The sequence below is a fragment of the Ovis canadensis genome, chromosome 2, assembly GCF_042477335.2.
Source record: "Ovis canadensis isolate MfBH-ARS-UI-01 breed Bighorn chromosome 2, ARS-UI_OviCan_v2, whole genome shotgun sequence".
NCBI lineage: Eukaryota > Metazoa > Chordata > Mammalia > Artiodactyla > Bovidae > Ovis > Ovis canadensis.
Window position 1 is genome coordinate 126,180,702 of NC_091246.1, and position 13,471 is coordinate 126,194,172.

The 13,471-nt window shown below is 36.5% G+C and overlaps 1 protein-coding gene across 16 annotated transcripts in view; it reads right to left on the bottom strand.

Moving 5' to 3' along the window:
- The window catches only part of GULP1 (GULP PTB domain containing engulfment adaptor 1), a 329,862-nt gene that overhangs the window by 43,292 nt on the left and 273,099 nt on the right, over positions 1-13,471 (bottom strand). For all 16 annotated transcript variants that reach the window (XM_069577023.1, XM_069577026.1, XM_069577024.1 and 13 more), the window contains one exon: positions 8,818-8,955. In XM_069577023.1, the coding sequence (XP_069433124.1) occupies positions 8,818-8,955 (138 nt within the window). The remainder of the gene's footprint in view (positions 1-8,817; positions 8,956-13,471) is intronic.

A 13,471-nucleotide genomic window follows, 5' to 3' on the forward strand; every position in this document is an offset into this window, starting at 1 on the left:
CATGGGACTTTTTTTTTTTGGTAAAAAATTATATCTGTGAAAGGGATAGTTTTACTTCTCCTTTTCCCAGTATTTATGCCTGCTGTTTCTTTTCCTAACTATTAACCAGATAAGACATCTAATATCATGCTAAACTAAACAGCCGTAGTTAGAATAAGCACTTAGCCTGTTCCCAGTCTCAAGGGAAAGCACTCAATAATTCACCATTTATTTCATCATCCATTAATATATTCCAGTAATATCATCCATTAATATATTCATTCATATGAATGAATATAATCCATTCATAGGATTTTTAACATCCTTACTGGAATAAGTAATGTCCCTTCTAATCCTAGGCTATTATGAATTTTATCATCAATTGGATTGAATCTTGTGCTTTTTTTGCATCTATGTGATAAAATTTTTTTTTTAATAGAACTTAGTTAAACTATTTGGCTCTTATATTTTACTTGTCAAGAGATTAAAAAAAATATTTCATTATATATATATTCAGATTTGTTTTTTCTTCAGTTTCAGTAAATCAAGTTTTTCAAATATTCATCAATTTTATCTTCCATGCTAAATTTACTGGCATAATAGTTACATGATATTTCTCTCTATCCTCTCTTTCTATTCTTTTAAATACTGTAGGATCTGCACCTACATTTTTTGCTTCTGAAACTGGCAATTTGTCCTTTCTCTTAACACTGGAGTGGGTTGCCATTTCCTTCTCCAATGCATGAAAGTGAAGTTACTCAGTTGTGTCCGACTGTTCGCGACACCATGGACTGCAGCCCACCAGGCTACCCCGTCCATGGGATTTTCCAGGCAAGAGTACTGGAGTGGGGTGCCATTGCCTTCTCCGAGATCTGTCTTTTTAGAGGCTTGCTAATTCTATTATCCTTATCAAAGAAACAACTTTTGACTTTATCAGTGTTCTTTACTGTTTTCTGTTTCAACGTCATTAATTCTATTCTTTATTATTACTTTTTATTTGGTTTAAATTTGTTTATCTAACTTCTGAAGGTCAAGAGATTATTTTTAATCATTTTATCTTTTCTCATAGAAAAAGTTATAAATATCCCTTTAACTGTTTTTTTTTTTTTACAAATTTTTACTAATTTTGATGTGTCATAATTTGTTGCTATTCAGATAAAAATAATCTAATATCCCTTGAGACTTTTTTTGGAGCTACTGTTATGCAGAGTGCTTGATTTAAAACACTTTGACAGTTTGTGGCCAGAGAATATACTTTGCAATATTTTCAATTTTGAAATTCATTGTCTTATAGTAAGGTACAAGGTATTATGCATCTTTGTAAATATTCTACTTACATTAAAAAAAGTATACTCTGCTGTCGTTTGGGACAGTGTTCTCTTCATGTCACTTAGATCAAATTGGTGGATAACATTTTTGTAGCTTTATTGATTTTTTTCTATTTCGTCTGTCAATTGCTAAAAACGGCATTAAGATTGATGACTACAGATGTCAATTTGTCTTTTTCTTCTTGTAATTATTAAATGTTTTGCTTTATTTCTTAAAAAGCAATGTTGCTAAATGAAACACATTGGTTTTTTAATCACTGTAGGCTGTCTCTCTTGATGTCTGATAAGATTCTTGCCTTGAAATCACCTTGATGACATGAGCATAGACACACCAACATTCACACACTTAAGGTCTGCACTGCATCTGTTTACTCAATCTTGCGTTTTTTACCTATACTTGGCACTAGAGGTAATGCATCTGCCTGCCAATGTAGCTGACTCAAGAGACACGGGTTTAATCTTTGCATGGGGAAGATCCCCTGGAGGAGGAAATGGCAACCCACTCCAGTATTCTTGCCTGGGAAATCCCATGGACGGAGGACACTGACGGGCTACAGTCCGTGGGGTCGCAAAGAGTCAGTCACTGGGACTGGGCACACACATATCATTTTATATTTAAAATGTGTGTCTTCTAGAGATCAAACAGTTCTATGTTTTAAAAACCCTGCCAGATAATCTCAGCCTTTGATTGGTGTATTTAGTCTGTATATTTACATCGCTCTTTATTTTCTACTTGGTCCATTTGCTTTTCCATTTCTATCCTTTGCCTGCTTTTTCATAAAAAAAAAAAAGTGTTCCATTTTATTTTATCTATAGGTTTTTAACTATACATGTTTGAATTACTTTTCAGTGGATTGCTCTATTGATAACAATACGCATCTTTAAGTCAGCAGTCTATTTGGAGTTAATATGCATTACCTCACATAAATAATAACAACCTTCAGTTCAGTTCAGTTCAGTATCTCAGTCGTGTCCGACTCTTTGCGACCCCATGAACTGCAGCACGCCAGGCCTCCCTGTCCATCACCATCTCCCGGAGTTCACTCAGACTCACGTCCAACGAGTCAGTGATGCCATCCAGCCATCTCATCCTCTGTTGTCCCCTTCTCCTCCTGCCCCCAATCCCTCCCAGCATCAGAGTCTTTTCCAATGAGTCAACTCTTTGCATGAGTTGGCCAAAGTACTGGAGCTTCAGCTTTAGCATCATTCCTTCCAAAGAAATCCCAGGGCTGATCTCCTTCAGAATGGACTGGTTGGATCTTCTTGCAGTCCAAGGGACTCTCAAGAGTCTTCTCCAACACCGCAGTTCAAAAGCATCAATTCTTCGGTGCTCAGTCTTCTTCAGTCCAACTCTCGCATCCATACATGATCGCAGGAAAAAACATAGCCATGACTAGACAGACCTTAGTCAGCAAAGTTATGTCTCTGCTTTTGAATATGCTGTCTAGGTTGGTCATAACTTTTCTTCCAAGGAGTAAGTGTCTTTTAATTTCATGGCTGTAGTCACCATCTGCAGTGATTTTGGAGCCCCCCAAAATAAAGTCTGACACTGTTTCCACTGTTTCCCCATCTATTTCCCATGAAGTGATGGGACCAGATGCCATGATCTTCGTTTTCTGAATGTTGAGCTTTAGGCCAACTTTTTCACTCTCCTCTTTCATTTTCATCAAGAGGCTTTTCAGTTCCTCTTCACTTTCTGCCATAATGGTGGTGTCATCTGCATATCTGAGGTTATTGCTATTTCTCCCGGCAATCTTGATTCCAGCTTGTATTTCTTCCAGTCCAGCGTTTCTCATGATGTACTCTGCATATAAGTTAAATAAGCAGGGTGACAATATACAGCCTTGATGTACTCCTTTTCCTATTTGGAATCAGTCTGTTGTTCCATGTCCAGTTTTAACTGTTGCTTCCTGGCCTGCATACAGATTTCTCAAGAGGCAGGTCAGGTGTTCTGGTATTCCCATCTCTCTCAGAATTTTCCCCAGTTTGTTGTGATCCACACAGTCAAAGGCTTTGGCACAGACAATAAAGCAGAAATTGATGTTTTTCTGGAACTCTCTTGCTTTTTCCATGATCCAGCGGATGTTGGCCATTTGATCTCTGGTTCCTCTGCCTTTTCTAAAACCAGCTTGAACATCAGGGAGTTCATGGTTCACGTATTGCTGAAGCCTGGCTTGGAGAATTTTGAGCATTACTTTACTAGCATGTGAGATGAGTGAAACTGTGTGGTAGTTTAAGCATTCTTTTGCATTGCCTTTCTTTGGGATTGGAATGAAAACTGACCTTTTCCAGTCCTGTGGCCACTGCTGAGTTTTCCAAATTTGCTGGCATATTGAGTGCAGCACTTTGACAGCATCATCTTTCAGGATTTGAAATAGCTCAACTGGAATGCCATCACCTCCACTAGCTTTGTTCGTAGTGATCCTTTCTAAGGCCCAGTTGACTTCACATTCCAGGATGTCTGGCTCTAGATGAGTGATCACACCATTGTAATTATCCAGGTCATGAAGATCATTTTACCAATAATAATGTTAAATATTAATGATATTAACTTTACAAGAAACACAATGTTCTATATTAGAATTTATTTGTTGCCATAAACGTTATGTAATATAAACTATTAAAATTCATCTAAAATTATATCCACAAATTTATGACAGTAATGACATACTCTTAATGGTTTTACATTGTCTGTTTAGAACAAAAACATTTTGGTTATATATGTACGAATCAGATAGCAAAAACAAACACCCAAATCCTACAAGTAAAAGAAGTTTCCTTCTATTCCTATTTTTTGAGATTTTTAACCATGAATGGGTGTCGATTATTTTCAAATTTTTTAAAAAATGTTGGCTGATAGGATCATAGACTTTAGTTCATTAACCTGTCAATATGACTGATTGTATTATTGGATTTTTGATGCTGAATAAGACTTACATCCCAGGAACAAGTTCTACTTCGTCTTGGTGTATAATATATTGCTGAATTATATTTAATATTCTGTTAGAAATATTTGCATCCGTATTCCTGAGGGTTATTGGTCTGTAGTTTCCTTTTTTGCACTATCTTTACCTGCTTTGGTGTCTGAAAAATAAAACTTTTATAAAAATGAATTTTAGGAGCCCTCTCACTTCTGTTATTTGGAATAGCTTGTGCAGAACAATGTTAACTCCTCTTAAGCATTTATGGATTCTTTCAGTAAAACTATCTAGGAGTAGGCAGATTTCTACTTTAGTAAGTTTGAAATTATAAACTCAATTTCCTTTATAGTTACAACGCTATTCAAATTATCCAATATTAGGTAGTCAGTCATTTTTGTTTGTGAGAAATTAATTCTTCTATGTTGTCAAATTTATGTGTACACAGTTGATTATAGCATCCTCTTAATATTTTTTGATATCTGGAGGTTCTTCAGTGAAATCCCTGTTTAATGTCTGATATTGGTAATTTGTTTCTTTTTGCTTTACTAATCTTAACTGAAATTTTGTTACTTTTATGATCTTTTAAAGAAACAGCTCTTTGTCATTGATTTTCTCAATTGGTTTTGTTTTTCATTTCATTAATTTCTTCTCTTCTCTTTCTTATTTTCATCCTTCTGCTTATTTTAATTTGATAATCTGTTTTCTAAGTACTTGAGCTGGCAGCTTAGATTACTGATTTGAAATGTTCTGCTTTTAAATATATTAACTTGCTTTAAATTTATCTCCCAGAACTGCTTTAGCTGTATCACATAAATACTGATATGTTCTATTTCATTTCTATATAGCTCACACATTTAAGATTCTTTCTTTGAAGATTCCTCTTTGACCTACAGAGTGTTTACAAACTCGATGCCCTTTCTGACATATGGATAAACAAAACTTCCAAGTTTTTGAAGCCTTTCATATAATCTTTCTGTTCTTCACTTTTAGGTTGATTTCTTTGTTGTTGAAAAGCACTTGCTTAATAATTTCTACTCTTTTACACTTCTGAGATTTGTCTTACAGCCCCAGATAGAGTCTATTTTGGTACTTGTTTCTTTGGCACTTGAAAACAATGTGCAACCTGCTTTTGTTGAATGAAATTCCCCTTGGTTTATTCCATTAGTTGATGATGCCATTGAGTGATCCTATATTCTTAATGATTTCCTGCCTAGATGTTCCATTAATTTTAAGAAAAGTGGTGGTGAAATAGTCAATATAACTGTGTCTTTGCCTATTGACCCTAGATTTCTTTTCATTTCTATCAGTTTTTATTTCTTTAATTTTGCAGCTCTGTGATTTGGCAATGCAAATTTAGGATTGCTGTTTTTTTGGTAGTATGAGCTTTTTATTATTAAATATTGCTTCCTTTGTATAACTTTCTTTACTTTGAAGTGTATTTCTTCTGATATTAACACATTCACTTGGGCCAATGTATTTTTAAATGTATCCCATTTTATAGGTTTTTTAGTGGTTGCTCTGGGATTCATATTATATTTATACAACTTATCTCAGTCTACTAGTGCTGTCATTTTTCCAGTTTGAAAGGTGTAGAAACCCTTACCTCCATTTATATGCCTTTAACTTTCTCTGTTCATAATATACTTGCCTTCAGTTCAGTTCAGTTCAGCTCACTCAGTCATGTCTGACATTTTGCAATCCCATGGACTGCAGCACACCAGGCCTCCCTGTTCATCACCAACTCCTAGAGTTTACTCAAACCCCATGACCATTGAGTCGGTGATACCATCCAACCATCTCATCCTCTGCCGTCCCCTTCTCCTCTGGCCTTTAATCTTTCCAGCATCAGGGTCTTTTTGCATAAGTCAGTTCTTCATATTAGGTGGCCAAAGTATTGGAGTTTCAGCTTCAGCATCAGTCCTACCAATGAATATTCAGGACTGATTTCCTTTAGGATGGACTGGTTGTATCTCCTTGCAGTCCAAGGGACTCTCAAGAGTCTTCTTCAACATCACAGTTCAAAGCATCCATACTTTGGTGCTCAGCTTTCTTTATAGTTTAACTCTCACATCCATACATGGCTACTGGAAAAACCAAAGCTTTGACTAGACAGATCTTTGTTGGCAAAGTAATGTCTCTGCTTTTTAATATGCTGTTTGTTTTCTTCCAAAGAGCAAGTGTCTTTTAATTTCATGGCTGCAGTCACCATCTACAGTGATTTTGGAGCCCCCTCAAAATAGCTTGTCACTGTTTCCATTATTTCCCCTCTATTTGCCATGAAGTGATGGGACCAGATCCCATGATCTTAGTTTTCTGAATATTGAGTTTTAAGCCAACTTTTCCACTCTCCTCTTTCACTTTCATCAAGAGGCTCTTTAGTTCTTCTTCGCTCTCTGCCATAAGTGCGGTGTCATCTGTGTATCTGAGGTTATTGATATTTCTCCTGGCAATCTTGATTCCAGCTTGTATTTCTTCCAGTCCAGCGTTTCTCATGATGTACTCTGCATATAAATTAAATAAGCAGGGTAACAATATACAGCCTTGACGTACTACTTTCCCGATTTGGAACCAGTCTGTTTTTCCATGTCTAGTTCTAACTGTTGCTTCTTGACCTGCATACAGATTTCTCAAGAGGCAGGTGAGGTGGTCTGATATTCCCATCTCTTGTAGAATTTTCCCCAGTTTGTTGTGATCCACACAGTCAAAGGCTTTGGCATAGTCAATAAAGCAGAAGTCGATGTTCTTCTGGAAATACCTCACTTTTTCAAAGACTCAACAGATACTTGCCCTACATATTTTCTATATATTCATTTAGAATCCTATCAGAAAGCATTTTTTGCTTCTGCTGTCAATCATAATGTAGAAATCATGCACACTAATGGTTGGGAGCCACTGGTGTAGGCTTCAAGAAAATATTTTCAACCTTCAAGAATAAAGAAAGCTAATATGCCTTATCAAGAGAGGAATAATGGGTCAAGGAAGTGAAATTTTGGAAATCGATTACAAAAAATTATGATCAGATAGAAATATAGTTTGTACTTTGAAAACAATGGGGAATTCTGGCAAGTGTTTGTTTTAATAATCATGTAACAAGTTTGGACATCAAAGAAAGGTAAAATGTGACATAAAATTATAAAAAGACTAGTATTTATAAAGAACTTGGGTTATGAATATTTCAAAAAATCCTAAGGAAATTTATTTCTATATGTAAGGCAAGAAAGAAAGAAAATTTAATTTACTGTTTGTCATAAGTGGTAAAAGGTTATAATATCTTACATGTAGAAGATATTCAACAAGTATCAACTTTAATCTTCTCAATCACAGAGAAAACACCTGCAAGTAATCATGGTTAAGAAGTACCTGGAAATTAAATATATGGCATTTATTCAATAGGATACATTTCAAATAGAGCTTTTAAATTTCATACAAAATGCCATATAGTTCACATAACATTGTCTTAAACAAATAAGTATAGTATTCTGACAAGATATTTCATAATATTCATCAAATTTTCGAAACATATGATGCCAAATAGGTTAGCACAGTAGTTTGCTTATTTAAGGAACTATAGTTTAAAAGACAGAGATACTAACTTGCTCTATCTTTTGTCAATTTATCCACATAACCTTTTTAAAGGAAAAAATTCATTGAGTATCTATTTTTCACCTGATGCAGGAGTTACATGGAAGATAAAAAAGTATTTGTTTTTAAGAAGCCCACATACTGAAATCAAAGAAATATATTATAGTGATAACAATATTATTCCCTTCTATTTTGACAGTATGATAAAATGAACAATAAATAAACTAAATTTCTTCCTGTCTAAGGCAATCTTGTTGTTGAGATTAAATGTTCTTTCTCATTTAAAGCTATCAATGGCTACAATGCGTGCTTGGAATTCACATATTACACTTTATAACAGGATTAGTATTAGCTTATGCATATAGTTAAGATATGGGTTTTCCTTAAGAATTCCAGATGATTAAAGAATTGTCAGAGAGCTTAACTTTGGAATATCCTAATTGCTCTTACTTGTTAAGAACTTTAGATTATATTCCCCAGCTCAATCACTCACATACGCACACATACACACAATTCTATCACATTTCATTATATAAAGTTTTCTGAATAATGAAAATCAAGAACCAGAGTTTTAAAGTATCAGAGATATTTTTTTTGAGGAGCCATACAAATTTCATTTCCTACTGTTTAAAATATTTATTTTCATCAGATCGATGACATTCCTGAAAAAATACTTTGCTTTATCATTACTCCTTTGCATTATATGCATATAACTAAATTGTATTTGAGTTTAAAATTTCAAGTCAAGTGATTATAAGACAGGTAAACATATGACATAAGGATGACATTCTAAGGAAAGAAAATTGCATGCAAGCTTGTGCCCATTAACGTGAAATTTAGTTAGGGATGAAATCCTGAAGCATATTCTCATGACAGGAAGAATCTATTAGTGAAGTTAAGTATTTGCAGACCTTATTCATTTCTAAATACTTCACTAATGCCGGAAACAAGAGAATTCCTGGCTTGCAAAGTAGAGCAAACCACCCTAAAACATCTGGCATACTTACACACTTTTCGCTGTCAAATACATAGCACAAATGTTTATTTGACTCGGAATCTTTGCATATGAAAGTGAATATCCTCTTGTCAGTTTTATCATCTGCACAAAATGATATTCTGTGAAGCTGGCAATTGTGTTGAACTTCCTGTGAACACAGATGAAAATAAACACAGTTGAAGAGATTTCTTTTTCTGGAATACCAGCTGTGCAAATAACATACAACTTATGAAACATCATCTGTCATACGCTGGTTTTATAACTACATACACCTCAACTTAAATAAAAACGTAATGAGATAAACCTCCTGACTCAGGATTTAGCTAAATCATTTCAATGGCACTTAGAAAAACACAACGGAAAAGAGGATCAGAGGTTCATGGGTTTCCTGAGCTACAAGGGATCTTCAGATATCATTACTTTCAACTGTGCAATTTTACTTAGGAGGATACTGAGGTCTAGACAGATTAATATATTTCCAAAAGGTTACAGAATTGGCAGAACCCTTTGAACCAGAATTTTTCATTTTATTTTATTGCTACTAATATTACAGCTTAAAACATAACTTCATCTGTATACAATTTCATATGAAACATATTACACAGTACACGTCTTCATGGTAAACTCAAATACCCTTGAACCCCTTCTGTCTAAGGGAAATCACTCTTACAACTTCTGCAATGTTTTCCATTGGAGCAATGGATGAAGATTTACACATTCAGCTCCCAAACTGCTGAGTCAACCTTGTTAATTAGTAGTAAGATAAATACTACATATATATGTATATGCAGTATATATATACTGTGTGTGTGTGTGTATATATGTATGGTGGTTTATTTGCTAAGTCATGTCAGACTCTTGCGACCCAATGGACTGTAGCCTGGTAGGCTCCTCTGTCCATGGGATTCTCCAGGCAAGGATATTGGAGTGGATTGCCATTTCCTTCTCCAGGGAATCTTCTCCATCCAGTAATGAAACCTAGGTCTCCTGCATTGCAGGCAGATTCATTACCGATTGAGCTACAAAGGACTGTAACTATAGCATCTGTCAGGGGATCCTTCCAAGTTCAGAGATTGACATGTCTGCTTGCTGAGATTTGATCTATAACTCTGATTCACATTACTGATCATCAGCTGAAAATGAATACACAAAAATGAGCTATAAAAGTAAATGTCTACAACACTGCATTCTTTCCTTGCATACAAAACCAAAGGTAAGTCATCAGAGAGTTGTTTGCAAGCATGAAAATTAAAATGAGGCTGTATACTGTATGACCGTAATGTTTAGTCACTGCTAGATAGCCTGATTCAGCCGTTTCAACCGCAAGGAGGTACAAATGCTCAACTTACTAAGGTTTTGTCGAAGGCATCTTTCCTGAGACTATCCTTCTCCTATATTTTGCCTGACTGGCCAGTCTCTTCCTCACTGACATTTTTTTTGGTTTGTTTGTTTTAACAGTATTAATATAGACCACTCTTTGGACAGCAAGACATTGTCAGGGGTTGTTACACACATGGATTGAAGATATCAGTGGCAAATGATGGATTAGTATACTCTGAAGATCTATGAAAATATTTTCATAATCTGTTTACAGGCTAGATCTGCTAGGGCTTTCAAATTGAATTAACTGGTCAGTAAGTTTGCTTGGTTGCTCAGTCGTGTTTGACTCTTTGTGACCTCATGGATTACAACCTGCCAGGCTCCTCTGTCCATGGGGATTCTCCAGGCAAAAATACTGGAGTCAGTTGCCATGCCTTGAACCTAGGTCTCTTGCATTATAGGCAGATTCTTTATCATTTGTGCCACCAGGGAAGCCTGGTCAGTAAACATGCTACCGTATTAAAATAAAGCATTGGTAATACATATTAGTAAAATGACTGGGGTTGAATGTTAATCAGTTTTTTGAAACTGACTTTCATGATCTTATCAAAACTACTAAACAGTAATTCTGAGGCATTATGAATAAAGGGCTATGTTTATTTTCTAGGGGTTCCATAACAAAATACCACAGATTGAATGGCTTCAACAATAGAAATCTATTTTCTCACAGTTCTGGAGTCTGTGAGATCAAGATCAAGTCCAAGATCAAGGAATTGGTAGGTTTGGTTTCTGCTAAAGCCTCGCCTCTTGGCTTACAGATGGCTGTCTTCTTGCTATGTTCTCACATAGCTTTCCTCTGTGTTCACACATACCTGATGTCTCCTTCTGTTAGTGTAAGGACACCAGTCTTATTGAATTAAGGTCTAATTTTGACCTCATTTAACTCTAATTATCTTAAAGGTTCTATCTCCAAATATGGCCATATTGTGATTGGGCTTCAACATAGGAATTTTAGGTGAAAATTACATTCATAACTACATATTAATGTGAATGTGGAATCAGCTCAGTTCAGATGCTCAGTTGTGTCCAACTCTTTGTGACCCCATGGACTGCAGCACACCAGGCTTCCCGGTCCATCACCCATCCCGGAGCTTACTCTAACTCATGTCCATCGAGTTGGTGATGCCATCCATCCTCTGTCATCCCCTCCTCCTCCCACCTTCAATCTTTCCCAGCAGCAGAGTTTTTTCCAATGAGTCAGTTCTTTGCATCAGGTGGCCAAACTATTGGAGTTTCAGCTTCAGCATCAGTCCTTTCAATGAATATTCTGGACTGATATCCTTTAGAATGGACTGGTTGGATCTCCTTGCTGTTCAAGGGACTCTCAAGAGTCTTCTCCAACATCACAGTTCAAAAGCATCAATTCTTGGTGCTCAGCCTTCTTTAGAGCCCAGCTCTCACATCCATACATGTCTGCTGGAAATAACAATAGTTTGACTAGATGGACTTTTGTTGGCAAAGTAATGTCCCTGCTTTTTAAAATGCTGTTCAGGTTGGTCATAGCTTTTCTTTCAAGGAGCAAGCATCTTTTAATTTCATGGCTACAGTCACCATCTGCAGTGATTTTGGAGCCCCCCAAAATAAAGTCTGACACTGTTTCTACTGTTTCCCCATCTATTTGCCATGAAGTGATGGGACCAGATGCCATGATCTTAGTTTTCTGAATGTTGAACTTTAAGCCAACTTTTTCACTCTCCTCTTTCACTTTCATCAAGAGGCTCTTTAGTTCTTCTTCACTTTCTGCCATAAGGGTGGTGTCATCTGCATATCTGAGGTTGTTGATATTTCTCCCAGCAATCTTGATTCCAGCTTGTGCTTCATCCAGCCCAGCATTTCTCATGATATTCTCTGCATGTAAGTTAAATATGCAGGGTGACAATATACAGCCTTTATGTACTCCCTTCCCAATTTGGAACCAGTCTGATGTTCCTTGTCCAGTTCTAACTGTTGCTTCTTGATCTGTATGCAGATTTCTAAGCAGGCAGGTCAGGTGGTCTGCTATTCCCATCCCTTTAAGAATATTCCATAGTTTGTTGTTATCTACACAGTCAAAGGCTTTGGCATAGTCAATAAAGCAGAAGTAGATGTTTTTCTGGAACTCTCTTGCTTTTTCGATGATCCAATGGATGTTGGCAGTTTGATCCAACAGATGTTGACAGTTTGATCTCTGGTTCCTCTGCCTTTTCTATATCCAGCTTGGACATCTGGAATTTCACAGTTCACATACTATTGAGGCTTGGCTTGGGGAATTTTGAGCATTACTTTCCTAGCGTGTGAGATGAGTGCAATTGTGCAGTAGTCTGAACACTCTTTGGGATTGCCTTTCTTTGGGATTGGAATGAAAACTGATCTTTTCCAGTCCTGTGGCCATTGCTGAGTTTTCCAAATTTGCTGGCATATTGAATGCAACACTTTCACAGCATCATCTTTCAGGGTTTGAGATAGCTCAACTGAAAATCCATCACTTCCACTAGCTTTGTTCATAGTGATGCTTCCCAAGGCCCACTTGACTTCACACTCCAGGACATCTGGCTCTAGGTGAGTAATCACACCATTGTGATTATCTGGGTCATGAAGATCTTTTATGTATAGTTCTTCTGTGTATTCTTGCCACCTCTTCTTAATATCTTCTGCTGCTGTTAGGTCCATACCATTTCTGTCCTTTATTGAGCCCATCTTTTCATGAAATGTTCCCTTGCTATCTCTCATTCTCTTGAAAAGAGTCTTTCCCATTCTATTGCTTTCTTCTATTTATTTACACTGATTACCAAGGAAGGCTTTCTTATCTCTCCTTGCTATTCTTTGGGACTCTGCATTCAAATGGGTACATCTTTCCTTTTCTCCTTTGCCTTGAGCTTCTCTTCCTTTATCAGCTATTTTTAAGGCCTTCTAAGACTTGGGAGTCCCTTGGATTGCAAGGAGATCCATCTAGTCCATTCTAAAGGAAAGCAGTCCTGAATATTCATTGGAAGGACTGATATTGAAGCAGAAACTCCAATACTTTGGCCACCTGATGTGAAGAGCTGACTCATTTGAAAAGAACCTGATGCTGGGGAAGATTGAAGGAGGGAGGAGAAGGGGACAACAGAGGATGAGATGGTTGGATGGCACCATTGTCTCTATGCACATGAGTTTGAGTAAACTCCAGGAGTTGTGATGGACAGGGAGGTCTGGCATGCTGTAGTCCATGGGGTCACAAAGAGACGGACATGTCTGAGTGACTGTACTGAACTGAACAGATCACTGCCTCCTGTAAAGTGGCATGAACCTCTGTCCATAGTTCT